The sequence below is a fragment of the Diabrotica undecimpunctata genome, chromosome 1 (assembly GCF_040954645.1).
Source record: "Diabrotica undecimpunctata isolate CICGRU chromosome 1, icDiaUnde3, whole genome shotgun sequence".
Lineage (NCBI taxonomy): Eukaryota > Metazoa > Arthropoda > Insecta > Coleoptera > Chrysomelidae > Diabrotica > Diabrotica undecimpunctata.
In genome coordinates, this window is record NC_092803.1 from 35,613,278 (window position 1) to 35,634,992 (window position 21,715).

Genomic DNA, 21,715 nt, shown 5'->3' on the forward strand with positions numbered 1-21,715 from the left:
GAATATCGAATTAATGTTTAACACTGTGTAATTAGCGATTTTTATGTTGTCGTCAACTGATGAAAACAAATAATTTTTACTTGATGGTATTAAAATAAATCGCACTGCCATTAACCTCAATTAAGTAAGTATATAAACAACAAAATATTATTAAATTGTATTTTACCATGTTTTAAGTAATTGTAGCCATCTGATGATGCCAATGAAAATTGGCGAAATATAATGAATTGTTAAACAGAGTACACTTGGCTTTTAATCAGCTGTATACCCAATTAACCTCAACCCCCCTTTATATATATATATATATATATATATATATATATATATATATATATATATATATATATATATATATATATATGTATATATATTGAAAGCTAGGAGTAGCTTGTTATAAAATAATCGGTTAAAATTACCAAAACTCCTCTTCCTAGTCTAGTTGAAGAAAGTACTTTATGGATTTTGAGTTTAAGTGACCAGTAATTTGTATTTTATTTATCACTGGTTTGCTTATACTGGAAATAACTCTATATTTGGATACCCTTACATAGTTTAGTCTGCAGACCAATGCAGCAGCCCAAGATGGGGCACGAAGAGCCATAAGTGAGACTTAGGTGTTTTATGAGGACTATTTATCAAGAACCATCTTCCATCTATTTTGCTCGATATAGTAGTTCCGATAAAAGGTGCTACCTTTATAACAGAATCCTATACCCCTGTATTAATAAGTTGATATTAGTTAATTTATTATGAAAATGAGTCATCATAAGATGTGATCATTAAAAGGAACGAAATTTAGAATACAGTTACGAATCCTTCTTGAAGAATTATGGCGACTCCATTACTTCTGATGCCTTCGGCCTTCCACGACTGATATAAAATGAACTCTCCATGAACATTACTTTCCAATATTATTATTATCCAGATTTAGCCATATGGCTCACACTCCCTCGAAGAAGAAAATTCACTCATCCTAAACCTACGATATCAAAACGATTGAGCTCTGGTGGGACTCTCTTCGTGTTATCGAGCCCTAGGTGACTTGGTGTGTTGGAGTATCTCCCAAAAATTTTCGTACACATCTGGACGTCTGGGACATCTGGAGAAGTACAGCTTTCTGCACGGCCTTATAGAAATGTTCTTTTAGACCCAGCTGTTTTATGTTCTCTAGGAAGTTTTTTGGAATAACACCAGTAGAGATAGAATAATAGGTACTGTCTGGGTACTTATCATTCTCCATTGCCTCCTGATTTGTATTTCTAGATCTCTGTACTTCGTTGTATTTAACACGCAAATTATTGGTGTTGGATATCGCCACATCAATAAGAGTTGTATGCCTGGTATGTTTATTTAGTATGAGATCCGGTCTATTATGTGCCACTGGTTGGTTTGTGAACACAGTGCGGTCACAGTATAGCCTGTAGTTGTCATTTTTAAGCATTCTCTCAGGGACGCATTGATAATAATGAAGATGGTCGGTTTGGAGAAGTCCTAGTTTATCAACTTGTTCTTGGTGGATAATCTTTGCTACTGAGTCATGACTGAGTCAGTAAGATGATGGATAGTTTCTTGGGCATGGCATCCATATCCGCATTTATCATTTTGGATTTAAGAATCTTTAACAATATATTTCAGTTAATTTTTAGTTGGAATAACCTGATCCTGAATGGCAAGTAGGAAACCCTTAGTCTCAGGAAACATCTTTTCTGATGTCAACCAATAGTTCGACGCTGTATTTTTGACATATTCTTGGCTGATGTCATATAGATGTCGCCCGTGGAGAGGTTTACACTTACAGGTGTGCATTTTTTTATTGCTTAGTTAGGTGGTTTTTGCGCATTTCTTGTTTCCTTAATTTAAGTGGCGTTGTATCATCTACTGCGCAAATTGCTCGATGTAAAGTAGATATCTCAGCCTGCACCTACAAATAAGTTCTCAAATTAGCAACCTGTTTATCTTGTTGCTTACCTATATCCATAAATCCTCTTCCCCCTTGATATCGCGCTAATGTTGTTCTCTCTACTGCACTGCGTGGATGGTGTTTTTGCGCCTTTGTGAGAAGTGTGCTTAGTTTCCGCTGAGGACTCTCTATATCCGTTTTTGACTACTTTATAATATCAAATAAGTAGCTTAGCGCAGGGAATGTACTGACGGAACGAACATTTCCCTCTGAAAGCAGGGAGCATCTCATCAATGGTAACAAATGATGAATGATTATAACCATTTTGACAATTTTTTACGAAATGGTCAAACATCATACGAATGGGAGCTAGCTTGTCAATTTTTGATCGCTCTGCACGTGTTTCCTTATCATCAAACCTAAAGCAACGAAAAAGAAATCAGAACCTTTGTAGAGTCATCGTAAGATAAAAAATTTCTATACCATAACCATCTCTCCTCCACGATTACAGTGACCTAGCCAAGATAAATACAAGAGTCCTATACAAGCACGGATTTCCATTTCATCAGTGAGATTAGCATTTCGCTCTCGCGAATAGTTTTCTTGAATGGAGGCTATGTATTTATTTGTATTTTTCACAATGATACCCATAATCGTGCCATCCAAAAAATAATTCCAAATTCCGACAGCCTCCTTTAAATTTTTAGTACTTGTTGTAGGCCCTGGTAAGTGTATTATTATGGTATCCTGTCTTGTTCTAGTGGTTCTTGGCTTTGAAGGATGCTTCTTCCAGTGAGTTGTACGGTTCTTGCCTAAAATAATAAAAATGTAGCATGACTTGCTAATACATGTTCTACATGTTGCTAGTTTTTTAACATACCTATATAGAAAAGTCGGGCAAACTGCAACTGTTTCATCTGCATCTGATATCTCCTGTTCTGATTCACTGTCGTGATTTATAACTTCTGCAATGTCCTGTTCCTCTTCCTCTGATTCATCTACGCATGCCACTGATTCAATATCACTATTATCTAGTGCTACTAGTTGCTAAAATCTAACAATATTTTAATTAGAATTAGAGAAATGTACAAATATCTAAGAGCTTTCCTCGGAATATTTTTGTATCGATATAATTAGCGCTGGTCTAAGACACCCGAAAGCTCGTTTACTATAGCACACTATTACACTGTAATGGTCACACGACGACTAACCGTCAGTCACAACGGTACATGAAGGTACTGAAACGTTCGATTCCTTACAATACAATACCATTACCTGTTTAATACAACATCAAAAAAACAGTCTACCCGGTCTCTCACACAGTGACGCCACTACCCAAAGGTTAATAATAATAGTTAGGTCTTACCCAGTCAAGTCTTGTGTGCCAGTCTTGTGGTTCTACGCTGAATATTTTCAAGTAGGATTTTATCACGACTGAGATCTGGATTCCACACCTGCTTGGCAAACTCAAGAATAGGTCTAACGTATATTGAATAAAGGTTACAAACACAGGTTAGAGATATACGTGTAAAACATTTACGGATCAAAAACAGTTTCGAGTTTGCACGTTTACACTCCAGCACTCGGATATTTTTGCCGATATGTAGAACAACGCATTTTTCAATGTTAAGCGGAAGTAACCATTCTGAGAACTATTTGAATATTCCATCAAGATCGTGCTGAAAAACATGTAGGTTGATAGTTGGATTCACATATAATTTCGTATCATCAGCGTAAATGGAAACCTTACTGGATACAATGAGCGAAAGATCACTAGTGTAGATACAAAAAAGCAGCAGCCTATGTACCAATCCTTGTGGCACTCCACTCTTGACAGGCATATCTAGTGAGTGGTCTTCCCCAACACGAACCCTGAAATAAGTAAGAAAAGATGTGAAAGAAATATTATCAAGAGTGTTAGATAAACGTGGGCACATTATTTAAATAATGGTATCGTTAGTATCATCTGTAAAAGCCTGAGAAAAGAATAACGATAACCATTCCGAAGATTCGTTATTCGAAGAACATAAAGACTCGTCAGCTTTTTGAAGTATGGAGACTTAGGGAAGATAAAGATGTGCGAATGTACCGATAAACTTTTTAACTATTATCACTTGCAATGATAGATTCTTTAAATTCTGTTCTTAATTTAAGCAACGATTGTTCGATTCGGTTAGACAAATTACGGTGTTGAGCCATTTTATTTCAAATACGAGTAGGATGGAAATATCTAGATTGGACATTTCTAGCTAAATATTGAGTAATTTATTAGCTTTAATACAGTGCATGTAATACCGTTACATTCCACCTTTAGATTTCGTTGACACGGGGTTTTCGTGGGTTGACAACTGGATGGACCCGTGGTCTGTTTGTGGTCTCTCTCCTCTGTCGGATCTTAGATTCCGATGTTGACGACTATTAAGTTTGCACACGGATCACTTGTTTCTTATGTAAAGCTTCACTAGAGATATCCATAAAGATATTTATCTAATTAGGGAAGCTGATCCTGCATAGAGATGAATGGAAATTAATACATTTTATTCGATTCTCAATTACTTTGTTTTTGGCACTTCCACATAACGGTTTTCATTTGTCCATCCTGTACCTTCATCATGTATTTCGTCGACACTATGAATACCTGAAAGTAGTTCATTATACCGATACTATAAAATTTTATTTGTTATTTGAAGCTCGTGCAAAAGCCTCTTTTCGTAGTTTTCCGTGTAGTTTTCATTTGGTTACCTTGAAAATAACAACTATAAAAATTGTCTGGTTAAATTATAGATAGAGACAATTTCGAATCAACATAACATATAATTTTATGGTTGTTTGTGTTCATTTTTTTTTAATGATCGTTCAATTAAATCAAATATCGTATGTTTATATTTTTACTTAGTTTATAGAAATCAGGTTTGTTTTGCCATTTAATCAACAGCAAACGTAATGATTCGTTGCTTTGATATTTTTGTAAAGAAATGTCTGATTAAATTTAGATTTTTTTGATAAATGAAATAATGACGTTTGTCAGTCTAAATACTGTTACGGTGTATAAAAGATCACTACACATTCACACACAAATTCTATCACTGATTTTCTGATGCACAACGATAAAGCGAAAAATAGTGAGAGACATTATTATCATTTGACATAGCATATCACCTTTGTTGATTTCAGTACGGTCTCAATTTTTAGTCATGCCCGTCAGAGACAAAACGAATTATTACAAACAGAATCGGAAAATCATAAAATAACATCTCTTATATACAAGGCGTTAACAACAACAGAAACTTACGAGAAATACAAGAGAAAAAGAATCAAAATTAAATTAATTGACGGATCGTTCTTACAGAGTATTTAATTTGTATAAATCACTCACGTCAAACAGAACCATTGGACACTTCTTTGCTCACAACTTGTTCAAAATGGAACCAAAAAAGGATATTACCGGAAACGAGAGACATAACAAGAGGTGAAAGAATATAAATCTCAGAACAAGAGATTAAATAGGCACTCGAAAAATTTGAATGGAGGAAAAACAAGAGGAATCCTCGATGACCAAAGAAAAGATATAAAATAAGGGTAACCGAGCTGGGAATCGTTTACCATGCTGCACTAATCTTTTAATAAACTAGCCCCTCGTGTTCCAAACTCTTCTTTATTCAAACTGAATATCTGCTTTCTTCTTAGAGTGCCGTCTCCCTACAAAGGTTCGCAATCATAATGGCTATTTTTATTTTTGAACTTGCTGTTCTAAACAAATCAATCGATCTGCAGTGATACCAATCACGTAGATTCTTCAACCATGAGTTCTGCCTTCGGCCAACAGATCTTATCTCTATTTTCATATTTTGGTCCCCTCATTACGTGGCCTAAGTATTCCAGTTTTCTGGTTTGTATAGTGGTGATTAGGTCTGTTTCTTTACCAACCCTCTCCAGTACTTCTTTATTTATAATTCTATCAGTCCATGATATTTTTAATACTCTGCGGTATAACCAGAGTTCGAAAGCCTTGATTCTTTTTAAATTGCATTTTTTTAATGTCCAAGTCTCAGCTCCATATAATAATATTGAAAATATATAACAGCGAATAGTTCGTAGTCTGATTTATAAATTTAGATTTTTACACCTTAGGAGTGGCTTCATTCGTATAAATGCTGATCTGGCAATCTCTATTCGCCTGTTTATATCTGCAGTATGATCATTGGTTTCATTGATCAAAGTTCCCAAGTACTGATATTTTTCTACTTGTTCTATCACGTTACCATTGATTGTCAATAGGTGATGTATATTTTGTGGTCCTTTTTAAATTAGCGTGTACTTCGTTTTTTTTTGCGTTTATAGTAATTCCCATCTCAGCACTATTCATACTTAAGCTTTCGATAAGATGTTGTAGATCTTCTATACTCGTTGCTATGATCATAGTGCCGTCTGCATATCGTAAGTTGTTAATTAATTTTCCGTTAACGGTAACTGTCACTTTGATTATTGAGCGTGTTTTGGAAAATTTCTTCAGAATATAAGTTAAACAAAAGTGGCGATAAAACACATGCCTGTCTAACTCCTCTACAGATCTTCATTTCTTTTGAGTGTTGTTCATCAATTTGAACTATGGCACTTTGGTTCCAATATAATGTTTGGACTATATTTATGATTGTACTGTCAATGCGCTTGTTTATAAATATTGATATTAGTTTTTCATGTTTTACTTTATCGATAGCACAAGTGTAGATCAACGTTTACATCCCGACATCGCTCAATCAATATGTTGATGGCAAATAGTCCTTCTCGAGTACCCATGACTCATGAGGCTCAGTGTTCGATAATCAGAGCACTCTTTTGCTGCTTGTTTTTTAGGGATGGTTATAAATGCTATCTGCTATCGCAGAATCCTGAGAATATCATGGACCGAGAGAGTCACAAATGTCGAGGTCTTGAGAAGAATGAATAAATAAAAGGAAGTCATATTTACGATCAAAAAACGAAAACTGCAATACTTGGGACACATTACAAGAGGCGAAAGATATGAACTGCTTCGAATAATTATGCAAGGGAAAATAGTAGGAAAAAGGTCCATAGGAAGAAGACGAAACTCCTGGCTAAAGAATCTACGGGAATGGTATAGCTGTAGCAGCAACGAATTGTTTCGGTCAGCAGTCTCGAAAATACGTATAGCCCTGATGATCGCCAACCTTCGGAACGAAGATGGCACTTGAAGAAGATAAATGCTAACTTCAGCCACTCTTGTGGTATTATTCCCGTATCGTACACCGTGTTGAATAAATCTGCCAATACTTCCAAGTTATCTTCTTCCACTAGTTTTAACAGTTCTACTGGTATTTCATCTAATCCAGCTGCCTTATTGTCTTTAGAGTTTTTGATAGCATATTTGATTTCACCTATCGTGATCTTCTGTCTCTCTAAAGGATTTAACTCTTGTATTTTCTGCATCTCACCTCTTTCATCTTGGAAAAGATCTCTAACGTACTCTTTTCATCGTCTTAATTTCTCTGGTAAATCTATTAGTAGTACTCCTTTTTTGTCTTTTATGTATCCTTGCTGTTTATTTCGACCCATTTTAGTCATTTTTTTTATTTTTTGTGCATATTTCTCATATATTTTGTTTCTAGTTCTTCTTTCTTCCATATGTAATAGTATTTCTTCTGTCATCCACTGTTTTTTAGCCTCTGGCCTATGTTGTATCAAACTTTCTTGAGCTGGTTTCAGTATGTGTCCTAGATATGACGTCTTTCTAATTTTGATAGTATTGATCAGATGAGGGCTTGTGTTTATTGCTGTCAGTACTTCTTCATTCGTAGTTCTGCAGGTCCAGCTTATTCTTAGCATTCTTGGCAGTACATCCACATTTCAAATGAATTTAATTTGTTGACGTCATACTGTTTTAATATCCAGGTCCCACAGCCATATAGTAATAGAGACCACACATAACACTTTAGTGTTCTCAATCTTATTGAAACTGATAGCTTGGCGTTACAGATACGCATATTCATGAACGCATATATTTCACGCATATTCATGAAACCAGATCTTGCTATTTCAATGCGTCTTTTAGTTTCTTTTGAGTGGTCTAGTTGACTATTTAGTTTTCTGCCCAGGCATATGAAGTTTTGGGAACTCTGAAGGGTGATACCATTTATTTGTATGTTAGGTGTAACTTGTTCATGGGGGTTTTTGTGGAATACCAGAAGTTTGGTTTTGAAAAAGTTAATGTCCAAGCCCAGCCTGTGACTTTCTTCTAATAATATGTTCATCAATATTTTTAGTTGATCATCTGTTTCTGCTAATACTACGGTATCATCGGCATATCTTATATTGTTAATGATAAATCCATTGGCTCTGGCACCTTCAGGGCGATCTTCAAGAGAAGCTCTAACTATATGTTCGACATATACATTAAATAATAGGGGGGGGGGGAATGCACCCTTGACGCACTCCTCGTTCTATGTTGATGTACTTGGTGTTTCCGTTCTCTGTTCGAACGCATCCTGTGTGGTTCCAGTATGTATTACTTATGATAGCTATGTCGTGTCCGTCCGCATGACTCATTAGGGCAGTTCGATGATCTTCACATTTCCTTGCTTTTTGTTTTTTAGGAAGAGCTATATATGTGGATGTTAGCCAGTCATGCGGTATTATGCCATGTTCATATATAATGTTGTAGAGTTATGTTAATTTCCTGACAGCATTATCACTTAGGTGTTTAAAATGTTCGGCTGTTATTAGGTCTTCGCCAAGTGCCATGTTGTTCTTTACGTCTTTTATTGTCTGCAAAACTTCTTCGGTGAGAATGTTTAATTTTTCATCTGTATCTATTTGTGGGGGCTCTTCTGTTCTCTGATTACCAAACAAATCTTTAAGATATTGCTCCCATATTTCTTTCTGTTTTTCAGGGTCTAATTCCATTTGGTTTTTCTTGTTTGTTACAATCGATAGGTGTTTGGGTTTCCATATTCCAGCTACTTCTTTAACCTTTTTCTGAATTTCTCTATCTTTATGCTTCATTTGCAAATCTTCTACCTCTTTATATTTTTCTTTCATCCACTCTTCCTTAGCTACATTTATTGTTTTCTCAATTTCCCTGTTGAGTTCTTTGTATCTTGTTAGGTTTTTGTTTTTTACCATCCGTCTCCTCTCCATAATTTGTAATAATTCGTTTGTCATCCATGGTTTTCTATATTTACGGTTTTCTTTCTGTATACTTTGGACTGCTGCCTCCAAGACAGTATTTTTAATTTTCCCCCACATATCTTCAATGTTTTCTTTTATTGTCTTTTCCTTAGTGGGAGTGGTCTTAGACTCTAACTGCATGTTTACCATGTCTTCATGCTTCTGTTGCTGTCCTTGGTCAGCACTACTAATTCAACTATCTCGAAAAGTGTAAAGATATCAATAGCCAATATTATTGGGGAGTATTGGACAAATTGAAGTAGTTATTCAGTGAGAAATACCACCGAAATTAGATAAATCAGGTATTAAACAAATTGTACTAAAATTAGGTGGAATACATTTATAACTAGATAAAACTGCAACATAAATTCAAATAGTAAAATTTAGCAAAAATACTTAGACATTACCTCAGTTATAGCATAACATCATATCTAACTATCATAATGCAATACCCTATAGAAAAATTTTGCACTGCACGGTACTGGATATGTAGGCAGTAAAAGTTAGCATGTGTATTTCTTCAGTTGATCAGACATTTCTTCAGACATTTAGCGATCCTATTTTCAACATTCGGACATGTTTTAAAAATAATTTCAACTTACATAATTTTGAACTTAATTAAAACTTATCACTTTATTTTTTTTTGGTTTTTTACTTTTGGAGTTTATTCCTAGTACTGCACTACATTATCGATTTTCCCATCTTTTTGCTACATGCCAATTGTGACAAAACAAACTAGAAACAGGGCAAACCTAACCGGAACTCCATCGTACTCTCACAGCTGTTAATACCCAAGTCTACTTATGACAAAATTCGGACCTCCACAATTAAAGCGGCCGCTTCCTCGAGAAATGAAATCATCACCAAAAATGATTCTCTTGCCAGCATAAGCGGAAAGAGCAATTTGTTTATTAAAAACAGTCTCCAAAATGTTTGGATTATCAATCTTAGAAACGTAAAAAGATTAAGAACTTTTTCGGTTTTTACCATATACGGGGTGAAACGAAAATGCTACAATGTATTCCCAAATCTAACGGGATCGCTCATAAATAAAAAAATAAGAGATAATTGACAAAATAAGAGCCTATTTTGCAGAGCGTCCAGAATTGTATTATTCGGGCGGCATAAAGAAATTAAAAAATCGATGAAATCGTTGTCTTGAGATAAAAGGAAATTATATCGAATATAATAAAATCATTTTCTAGAAAAATATGTTTTTAATTTTAAAGGAGGTTACTTTCTTTTAATCTTAAGTGCAGTATGAAATGTCCATATTTTAGGACTTGTTAGGGCAAATCTGGAGAGATTGCCACCATTATTGCATTATTATATTTTCAATTTCATGTGGGGTTCGGTATTTTAAAGACTCTTCTATACAACTACCATATTTATATCACAGATTCCCATTTTCATTTGCTAATTCTAAACCACGGCAATTTTACTGTCACGGTTAGGTGGGGTTTGCACCTTTTTAAAGACAAAGAAATCATCATTTTCTGTTTCAGGTATTCTCAAGGTAAAGTTAATTTCATGTATCAAATCAACAATCCTCCAATAAAATCGCCCAAGTATCACAACTTAAAAAAATGGACAACATCATTTTAAAGTAATCTACTTCAAACACTTTTAACTACTTGTAGCTCAGAAACTTGGAATTTTAATTATTGTTTATGTTCTTATAATCGTATTAAAATTCCCGAATTCACATAATCAGTTAAAAGTAGAGCAGTGTTATTCGAAAAAAGCAATAAGTAGTATATTTATCACTATGAGTACAAATTACGCCGCAATGTTATTTTGTATCATCTGTTTAATAGTTTTACTAACAAAAATGTATTACTCAATGATTAGTTAGTGCAATTTAAAACAAAGTAGTAACCACTTCTGATAATTTTTTTATTAAGATAAAGATTTTTATTTGAAGTAAAATAGATTTGTATGCATCGCGGAAAAAAATAATTACGATTACATACTAGCGGTACCCAAAATGCGTTTCGCGGCTCTGGCGCTGTGGGATATATCGTGAGTGATACTACTAAACTGCCTCGTCAACATAACTACATGGTGCTCGAAAGAAGAACATAATATATATATATATATATATATATATATATATATATATATATATATATATATATATATATATATATATATATAAGGCTAGGACAAGTCCAATTTTAAATAATGACGTAAATATTATACCTCATATCTCATACTTCATTGGTTTATAAATTTATAAAGAAATATTTATTATAATATACATATATACGAGGCATGTTTTTTAAGTAAGTACCGTTTTCAAATTAAAAAAAGACGTGCATAGATCTGGCAATAATTTTATTTTTACATGAAAGCCTGTACCTTAATCTACTTTTCTACATAATTTCCGTGAATATTGAGGCACTTGTCATAACGTGGCACCAGTTTTTGAATACCCTCCTGATAAAATTCTGCCGCCTGACTTGTTAACCACTGCATCACAAATGTTTTGACTTCGTTATCGTCTTGAAGACGCTGACCGCCCAGGTGTTTCTTCAAGTGCTGGAACAAATGGTAGTCGCTGGGCGCCAGATCAGGGCTGTATGGAGGATGATCTAGAGTTTCCCATTTAAATGATTTGATGAGATCTTTGGTCTGATTAGCCACATGTGGACGGGCATTGTCATGCAGCAAAACGATACCCTTACTCAACTTGCCACGTCTTTTGTTCTGGATTGCACGACGCAGATTTTTCAATGTCTCACAATAAGACGCTGCATTGATTGTCTCATTACGAGGCAGAAACTCCACTATCAATACTCCTTTTCTGTCCCAAAAAACTGTGCACATGATTTTCCGGGCAGAAATTGTTTGCTTAAACTTCACTCTTTTGGGTGATGATGAATGTCGCCATTCCATGGATTGTTGTTTCGATTCTGGTGTGACGTAGGCCACCCACGTTTCGTCACCAGTAACAATTTGGTCTAAAAAATCTTCACCTTCACTGTGGTACCGCTCAAGGAAAGTCAATGCCCTTTTGGTAGTCGCCTTGTTTGTTTGTTTGTTTGTTTATCCTAATATATTTTTTATATATTCCCTTTTCATTTGCTATGTCGTATATCAGGATTCGGTCAGCTGTTTATTTTGTATTCAGTCAGAGGCCTTCTTTAAGCCAAAAAATGATTCAAAAAAAATATTTGAATCATCAATACGACTTTTTATCAGAAAATAGTCCTTACTTATATCCATATACCTATATATCTGTATACTCATAATCTTATAAAAAACCAGTAGAAATTCCTCAGAAAAAGAAAACTAATTTGATGCAGCTTTGCGATGAAGGAAAAATACCCACTGTTTATGTTTTTTATTCTAAATCTAGTACTCAGTTTACAAGTAACTAGCGGACCAATTCGACATCGAGTTTTTTAAATGAAATTTTTATTTTGCGTGAAAAATATACAATATATACAATGACCGGAAGTAAAAATATTTGTATCAATAACTCAAAAACTATAAATGATAATTTCGTGAACTTACATTTTTGAACTCTGCGTTGAATTCTCTATTGATTTGACTAATAAAAACGAAACCGGAAGTCGACCTCAAAACCGGAATGCAATTTTTAGTTCATCAAATGTCGACATGAATATCATTTAGCAGTTAATTTTGCATGCTGATCACGAATCCGGTGTCAGATTTGCTTGACGTTTTATGCGCGTTTCGGGTCACTTCTGGTGTCGGATCGCAACCGGAAGTACATATTTAGATTCGTCTCGATGAGACCTTTCGATCCATATATACATTGTGGGGTCTAAAACTTAAAGTAAATTTTAACTTCCGGTCATCTTAAAACCGGAAGTGAATTTTTGTACCAAAAGTATATCTTGACAATCTCATACGTAATACTAATAATATTCCAAAAAAATATTTTAATTATCTAATATGGTTTTTGAGTAAAGTGGTGGACAAGAAAAGGGCTTAGCGTTTTAGTATATAAGATATTCAAAATATAGATGCAGTTCTCTGTACATTAAGAAAATAAGTTATGAATAGTTTAAAAGTCGATTACCATAAACGAATTATACTCTGCATGTTTTTATAAGTTCCCATATAAATTAATAATATGTCATTTTTATTAATATTTATTAAAAACATTACTTTTATGGTTTTTTTTATTTATTTTCAACAATAAAAAAAATTTCACTAAACCCTGCGTATGCATTCACTTACACTTCATCTAATTTACAAAACGTTGTACGTCATCCGTGTCATAGTCCGTCAGGTTACATGATACCAACACGAAATATTTAGGCAGTAGGTGTGTTCTTTTTTAGAATCACTTTACCGAATACACTGGCATTACAGCCACTAGACATATTTTGTTATATACGCGTAGAAATAATAATTCAAGATTTCTATTAATGTTAACTTAAAATACACAATAATATGTTTCATTTAATTTGTATAAATGCATTATAAAGCGTTTTTATGAAGAACATTTGTTCAGAACACACTGTAACTGTAATCGAACGAAGGTGATATTTTGGCATAAATTGGTAACACTAATTTGACAGTTGCGGTGTTGACTAATGTTAATAAGTAAAGAAAAAAGTGTTGTTTTTGTTTAAGTATTCCATTTTACATTTTAATACGATGCATACAAACGGCTCAAATTGTTTTTAACAAGATTATTTTTTAACTCTTGTTTTGTTTATATTTGTTTACATTAAATATTAATTTGTTTTGTTGTATAATCCACTTTTGCAATAATTGTGACCTATTTGATTTAAAATGGATTCAGGATTTTTTTATACTTTAACAACTATGTCAACTTCGATCTCTGTCAATGATAATGACGTGCAACGGTATTTAAATTAGATGGACTGTATGTCAACATACGTAGATTTTTTTTTCATAATTACTTTAAATCCAGAGATTAGCTATGAAAAAATGACACCAAAACAATAATATTATCAGTTATTGTCAAATATAATTTTGTAGCATGTAGTGTAAACATGTTTGTCGTTTGTGGATTGCACAATGGGTCGAGGTGAAGTTATCGATGAGAAAATTTGTTCAATCATTATTAGATTTTTTAATTCTGGAAAATCCAATTCGGAAATCGCGAATATGTTGCAATTGTCACGCCATAGTATAATAAATATTGTCAGAAGATAAAAAACTACAGGTTCGACCGTCACAAAACCTAGAAATGAACGAAAAAGTAAAATAACCGAAGCATATCGAAGAGTATTCAGACGTATTATGGTGAAAAATCGACGAGCAAATTATATGGAGTTAAGCGTTTTATGGGGTGACGTTATTGGAACACACGTTTCTAGATCAACATGTCACCAAAAGGCCCACGTAAGATTTATAGTTGAAAAAATTAGTATGAATTGTTTTTAATAAATTTCATTTTATTTTAGGCTAAGGAAAAGCCACTTTTAACATTATAACAAAAGAAAAATAGACTAAGATGCTCAAAAGAGAATAAAGATTGCACTCAGTCGCGATGGGGCAATGGGACCCAATACAATGGAGTGATGAGTCCAGATTTGAAGTGTGTGTTGGAGATAGTAGGAGTCGCGTCATTCGTAGAAAAATTGAAGCTTTCCATCCCGACTGTCTGAAGAAAAAAGTCAAATTTCCTGCATCTGTCATGATCTGGGGCAGCATGTCGTCTAAATGTGTGAAAAAGTTACTTTTATCGATGAGATTGTGTGTGGCCAAATATTTGAATATTTTAGAAGAATCTCTTTTACCGATTATGGAACACCATTTAACATCAGCGGAAGATTTGTCTTCCAACAGGACGGCGCAGGTTGTCATACCTTGAAAAAGAGTTTAAAATGGATCGAAGACCATGGCATATCACTTCTGGAATGGGTTTCTAACAGTCCCGACTTGCCCCGATAGAGACTTTGTGGCGCGAAATGAAAAAAGCTTTGAGAAAACATCTTGCCAGGTACGTCAACGAATTGAAGGAAAAATTTCAAGAAATATAGGATTCGTTTAGATTAGAATTTTGTTAGAACTTGGCAAAAACTATGCCTCGAAGAATTGTGGATGTCATTAAAAATAAAGGGGATGTAACTCAGTGGTAAACTTTTACATTTTTGACGTGACAACGTCTTAAATTAGGTTGTGGCTAGGAGTCACTCATGAAAAAGTGTAACGCCCGCTCACGTCTGTTACGATGAGTCACCGAACGAGAGAGAGGCCCGCCGGACCGGCGAATGCCTTGCGTCTCTCTCCCACTCAAACATGATCGGTCCGCTGCGCGCGCAGCACTAGAGAATTAGGCGCGTTGAATCGGAATAGAAATTAGTTACGTTTAAGTTTACATGTACAATTTTTTAGTAAACAAAATATATTTCTATAGTTAAAATTTGTGCAATTCTTATTTTCATTCAATTCCTTGTTCCTATTGTGCAATTTAATAATATTCATATCAATAAATATTCTACCGAGAAAAAGACGTTGTCACGTAAAATCTTCGCCCGTAAAACCGACTTTACAGGCAACCGATTTTTTTTTTGTTAATATTATATATTCCATGTGTGTTTTAAATTTAATATTATTCTGTTTAATCAATAGTTTTTATTACGTTATAAAATATTTTCTATAATTAGGAAATTCAAAAATGTTGTTTGATGCCTTAAAACTTCTAAAATCTACGCTGTGCTATTATTTTTGTTCTCTAAAATTTAATTTTCTTATCAATCTAACGTTGTGCCAACTGATATGGGAAGGGGCTCGGAAGATCCACATGGCACCACAGGTTACTCCCTGTCTAAAGTATCACACCACGCTCACGAAAGAGAAGTAGCTTCGAAAACCTTTACGTCACCACATCTTCACGAAGGATAAAGGATAGGAAAGAAGGATTGATTAAATATTTTTATGGCCTCAAATAGAAGCTTATGGACAGAACTAATTAGCAAAATTCACAATTTGAAAAATGTGTGGATACCATTTAGCTTTTATCCCTTAGTTTTCCTTGAAATGCATCACTTTTCTTCTGTAAATTTATCTTTTTGCATTTCAATTTGAATGTCAATTTGAATAAAATATCAATTTTAATACACAGGGTGGTCCTTAAGTAATTGTACAAAAAGAAACAGTAGATTCTACACTTTAAAATATTACGATTTAAGCCAAATTGCTTTAATAAAATGTTGATATTAAGAAAGATACAGGGTGTTAAAGTGCAAAATTAAAATTTTATTTTTCGCTATAACTTTCATGTTTGTAAACATTTATGCATAAAAATTTACAACTGGGTGCTTTTAAACATGAGAAATTATAATTTGATCCACACTTTGATTTCACTAATAGAGGGCGCCACTTATGCCACATATGTGGTATAAAGTTGCACTTAACTTTTTTGCTTCTTAAGATACCTGTATTTGGAATAAAAATATTAAAGATACATTATTTTAACAAAAAAAAAGGTATACTTGTTAATAACTTCAAAACTCAACAGTTTTCGAGATAATCGCATTTTAAAAATCAGCTGCATAATTCTGATCTAAGATCTAAATCCAGGCAACGAAGAAAAAATAGACAAAAACCTTAATACTTCTGAAATTTGGTATAAAATATCTTTAACTAAAGTTAATAATTAACAAAATATTAAATAAAATAAACATATCAGCAGGATAATTAATATTAGGATTTGACAAAATAACAGAATAATAGAATTTTACATCAAACATTTTACGTTTTATGTTAAATTAAAGTCATAATCAAAACATTTTGTTTACAAACCAAATTAAGAAATAGTTAAACTAAATAACATAACTTTTTGTCAAAGTTAGTGTTCGATATGTCCACCATTTTCTTTAATTCATTTGTCAATATATTCCATAAAATATCGTCTCATATTAAATAGCATCATTGGTTCTAAAGAAACTGCTGCAGTATTTATTTCTTCCCATAGTTAGTTGCGAATGTTTATGGGATTCTTATAGACACGTTGTTTTAATGCGCCCCATACACCAAAATCAAGCAGATTAAATTCGGGGCTACGTGGTGGCTATAATGTATAATGGATGAATATATTATTTTGGATACATATCCAAATCTTATGCTATATTATGGAACTACATCTTATTTGTCGCAGAAGTTAAATATGTATAAAACTGTGATGTATCTCGTTCAATGGTTACTTATATACACACGGAATAACCTATCGATGACATTACTTATTTATATGATTACGTTACAGCTTACGAGTAACTATAATTACATCTCGAACAAATGGACTATTATGATTTACTAACGAACTAATATTATGCTGAACTAAATTGCGTTTGTGTTTACTATATTTATAACAATATCGGTTATTAGGACAACGATGATGTTTTTGTAAAAATGCTGAGTCTTTCAGGTTAGATTTGCAGCAAAAGTATTATGAAACAGGAAACATATGTGTTATTCAATACCTGTGCTCTAGTTTCTATTTGTCCTAATAACAATGGGTAAACAATTTACGTAATGAACAATAAGTATTCTATTCGGATTTTTTTATGAATTAAATAATTATGTCAATATCTCACCACATTGCCAAGGAATATGACTACCACGACCAATCCAACGTTCAGAAAAGTTTTATTTAAGTATGTTCGAACTACCTTCTCTCTAGAATGTCTTGGTGTACCATCTTGCATAAACCACATATTTTGGAATTTTAGCATTTTACAATAAAGAAAAAGTAATACAACGCCATTATAGGAACTTAAGAAGCGATAGCAAAGGGAAATTGTAAACATGATGACGGCCAACGTCTGAATACGGACACGGCACCTAAAGAAGGAGATGAAATATCTTTTCTCCAATAAGACATTTAGCACCCATAACAAAGCATTTTGTGATGTTACATTATCATCTTTAAGTTGTTTTTATAAGAAAAAACTACGAATTATGCGTATCTAAAGGTATTCAGTGCTTTACCGCACAAATATCAAACTAAGAATTATTGTGCAGCTGACTTATAAAATGCATTTATCTCGAAAACGGTTTAATTTTCAGATTACTAACAAGTATACCTTTTCTTTGTAGAAATTATGTATCTTTAATATTTTTTAACACAAATAGAGCTAACTTAAAGAGCAAAAAAGTTAAGCGCAAATTTATGCCACACATGTGGCATATGTGACGCCCTCTATTAGTTACATTAAAGTAAGTATAAAATTTTAATTTATCCTACTCAAAAGCATCCAACTGTAAATTTTTGTCCAAAAATATTTACAAACGTAAAAAGTATAGAGAAAAATAAAATTTTAAATTTCCACTTTAACACCCTGTATCTTTCTTAATATCAATATTTTATTAAAGCAAGTTGGCTTAAATCGTAATATTTTAAAGTGCAGAATCTACGGTTTCTGTTTGTACAATTACTTAAGGACCACCCTGTATATGATCTTATTCTTATATAAAGTATAAATAAAATATATTTTTTTTTTGATTTAATGATGGATTTATTAATCACGACGCATAAGTGAGTTACAAACTGATTACGTTTGGGAACCACTGTTCGTGTCATATTGTGCGTGTAATAAAAGCAAAATTCTCATTGAAGATTAGATAATCATATTATATTCAACAACAACCTTTGTTAAATTTACTGATTTAAATTGCCATATTATATAATACATTTCTTGCAGTTTAGACAAATTTGCATTCATCAAAAATTTTGTTCGGGTCGTAATTTTATCAGTATGTTAGTCTCTATATTAATTTTTATAATATTTGCGTTGCTTGTTTATATTTTTTATCTATCGATAGTTAAATCTCAAAATTATTGGAAAGATAGAGGAGTCGTCCAAGCAAATCCCCCATGGCTATTTGGTGAGTCGTTCAAGGGCGTGCTTAAACAAGAAAGTTTTGCGGAAAGTATTGACAGGATATACAATACATTTCCTCATAAAAGGTAAGGAACACTTTATTTTTACCTTGATATAAAATACGTAAAAATATTAATATGTAAACTTTTGGTAGTTGTCATTTGTCTAGGTTCAACTCTTTCTAGAAAGAATATATATATATATATATATATATATATATATATATATATATATATATTACGATTTAAGCCAAATTGCTTTAATAAAATGTTGATATTAAGAAAGATACAGGGTGTTAAAGTGCAAATTTCAAATTTTATGTTTCGCTTACAAACTTTCATGTTTGTAAACATTTACGTATAAAAATTTACAATTAGGTACTTTTAAACATGAGAAATTATAATTTTGTGCGCACTTTGATGTAAGTGATAGAGGGCGCTACATATGCCACATATGTGGTATAAATTTGCACTTAACTTTTTTGCTCTTTAAGTTACCTATATTTGGGACAAAAATTATTAAAGATACATTAGTTTAACAAAAAAAAGGTATACTTCGTAATAACTTCAAAACTCAACAGCTTTCGAGATAATCGCATTTTACGAATCAGCTGCATAATTCTGATTTAAGGCAATTACTCCAGGCAACGAAGAAAAAATAGACAAAAACATTAATACTTCTGAATCTTGGTATAAAATACCTTTAACTAAAGTTAATAGTTAACGAAATATTAAATAAAATAAATATATCAGCAGGATAATTAATAATAGGATATGACAAAATACCAGAATAATACAATTTTACATCAAAAATTTTACGTTTTATGTTAAATTAAAGTCATAATCAAAGCATTTTGCTTACAAACCGAATTAAGAAATAGTTAAACTAAATAACATAACTTTTTGTCAAAGTAAGTGTTCGATATGTCCACCATTTTCTTTAATTCATTTGTCAATATATTCCATAAAAGATCGTCTCCTATTAAATAGCATCATTGGTTCTAACGAAACAGCTGCAGTATTTATTTCTTCCCATAGTTGGTTGCGAATGTTTATGGGATTCTTATAGACACGTTGTTTTAACGCGCCCCATACACCAAAATCAAGCGGATTAAATTCTGCGCTAGGTGGTGGCTATAGTGTACAATGGTTGAATATATTCTTTTGAATACATATCCAAATCTTATGGTATTTTATGAAACTACATCTTATTTGTCGCAGAGGTTAAATAATGTACTAAACTGTGATGTATCTCGTTCATTGGTTACTTATATACACACGGAATAACCTATCGATGTCATTACTTATTTATATGATTACGTTAAAGCTTTCAAGTAACTAAAATTACATCCCGAACAAATGGACTATTATTTACTGTATTTATACCAATATTGGTTATTAGTCCAACGATGATGTTTTTGTAAAAATGCTGAGTCTTTAAGGTTAGATTTGTAGCAAAAGTATTATGAGACAAAACACGGACGTGTTATTCAATACCTGTGCTCTAGTTTCCATTTGTCCTAATAAAAATGGGTAAACAATTTAAGAATAAATAATTTTTTTCGAATTTGTTATGAATTTAATAATCATATCAATATCTCACCACATTGCCAAGGAATATGACTATCACGACCAATCCATCGTTCAGAAAAGTTGTATTTAAGTATGTTCTAACTGCCTTCTCTCTAGTATGTGGTGGTGTACCATCTTGCATAAACCACATATTTTGGGTTTTCAGCATTTTACAATAGAAAAAAAGTAATACAACGCCATTATAGAAACTTAAGAAGCGACAGAAAATGGAAATTGTAAACATGATGACAGCCAACGTCTGAATACGGACACGGCACCTAAAGAAGAAGATGAAGAATCTTTTCTCCAATAAGACATTTAGCACCCATAACAAAGCATTTTGTGATGTTACATTATCATCTTTGAGTTGTTTGAATAAAAATAAACTATGAAATATGCTTATCTACAGGTATTCAGTGCTTTACCGCATAAATATCAAAATAAGAATTATTATTCAGCTGACTTATAAAATGCGATTATCTCGAAAACGGTTGAATTTTCAGGCTACTAACAAGTATACCTTTTCTTTGTAAAAATAATGTATCTTTAATATTTCTTAACACAAATAGAGCTAACTTAAACAGCAAAAAAGTTAGCGCAAATTTATGCCACACATGTGGCATATGTGGTGCCCTCTATTAGTTACGTTAAAGTATGTATAAAATTATAATTTATCCTACTTAAAAATATCCAACTGTAAATTTTTGTCCAAAAATATTCACAAACGTAAAAGTTATAGCGAAAAATAAAATTTTTAATTTCCACTTTAATTAAGAAATACTGGATATTATTGACTGTCGATATAAACAAACAACACAATTTATTAGGGCTGCAGTCAGAAAGTTTGGTCGGGATGTTACAGAAACACTCTTTTGACTTTTGGTCTAGCTTTCGGAATTGTTTTATTCCTTCTTCAAGACACTGTAATTAGAAGAATGTGTAAATATTTACAATATATCACAAATTGTCATTGCAACTTACTAGTCGTCGAGATTATTTATATAAAGCTATGACACTCAACATTAATAACACACATATAAAATATAACATATAAAATAATGAACAAAATACATTTTAAAATTTAGTTATTGATAGTAAAACTTCATTTGTGACATCTTTTAATGGTGTGTTTGGCACTGATCCATCGAGAACAGAAAGAAAAAATAAAAATAGTATGAATTAAAATGTAATTAAGTGTTCTTCATGCTTTATTAATGGAAGTATTA

The 21,715-nt window shown here is 32.6% G+C and overlaps 1 protein-coding gene across 1 annotated transcript in view; it reads left to right on the top strand.

Annotated features, from left to right (window-relative positions):
* Positions 1-21,715, top strand: part of LOC140438115 (uncharacterized) — an 89,360-nt gene that overhangs the window by 32,345 nt on the left and 35,300 nt on the right. Inside the window, exon 7 of the mRNA XM_072527858.1 lies at positions 18,706-19,004. Coding sequence (XP_072383959.1) covers positions 18,706-19,004 — 299 coding nt within the window. The remainder of the gene's footprint in view (positions 1-18,705; positions 19,005-21,715) is intronic.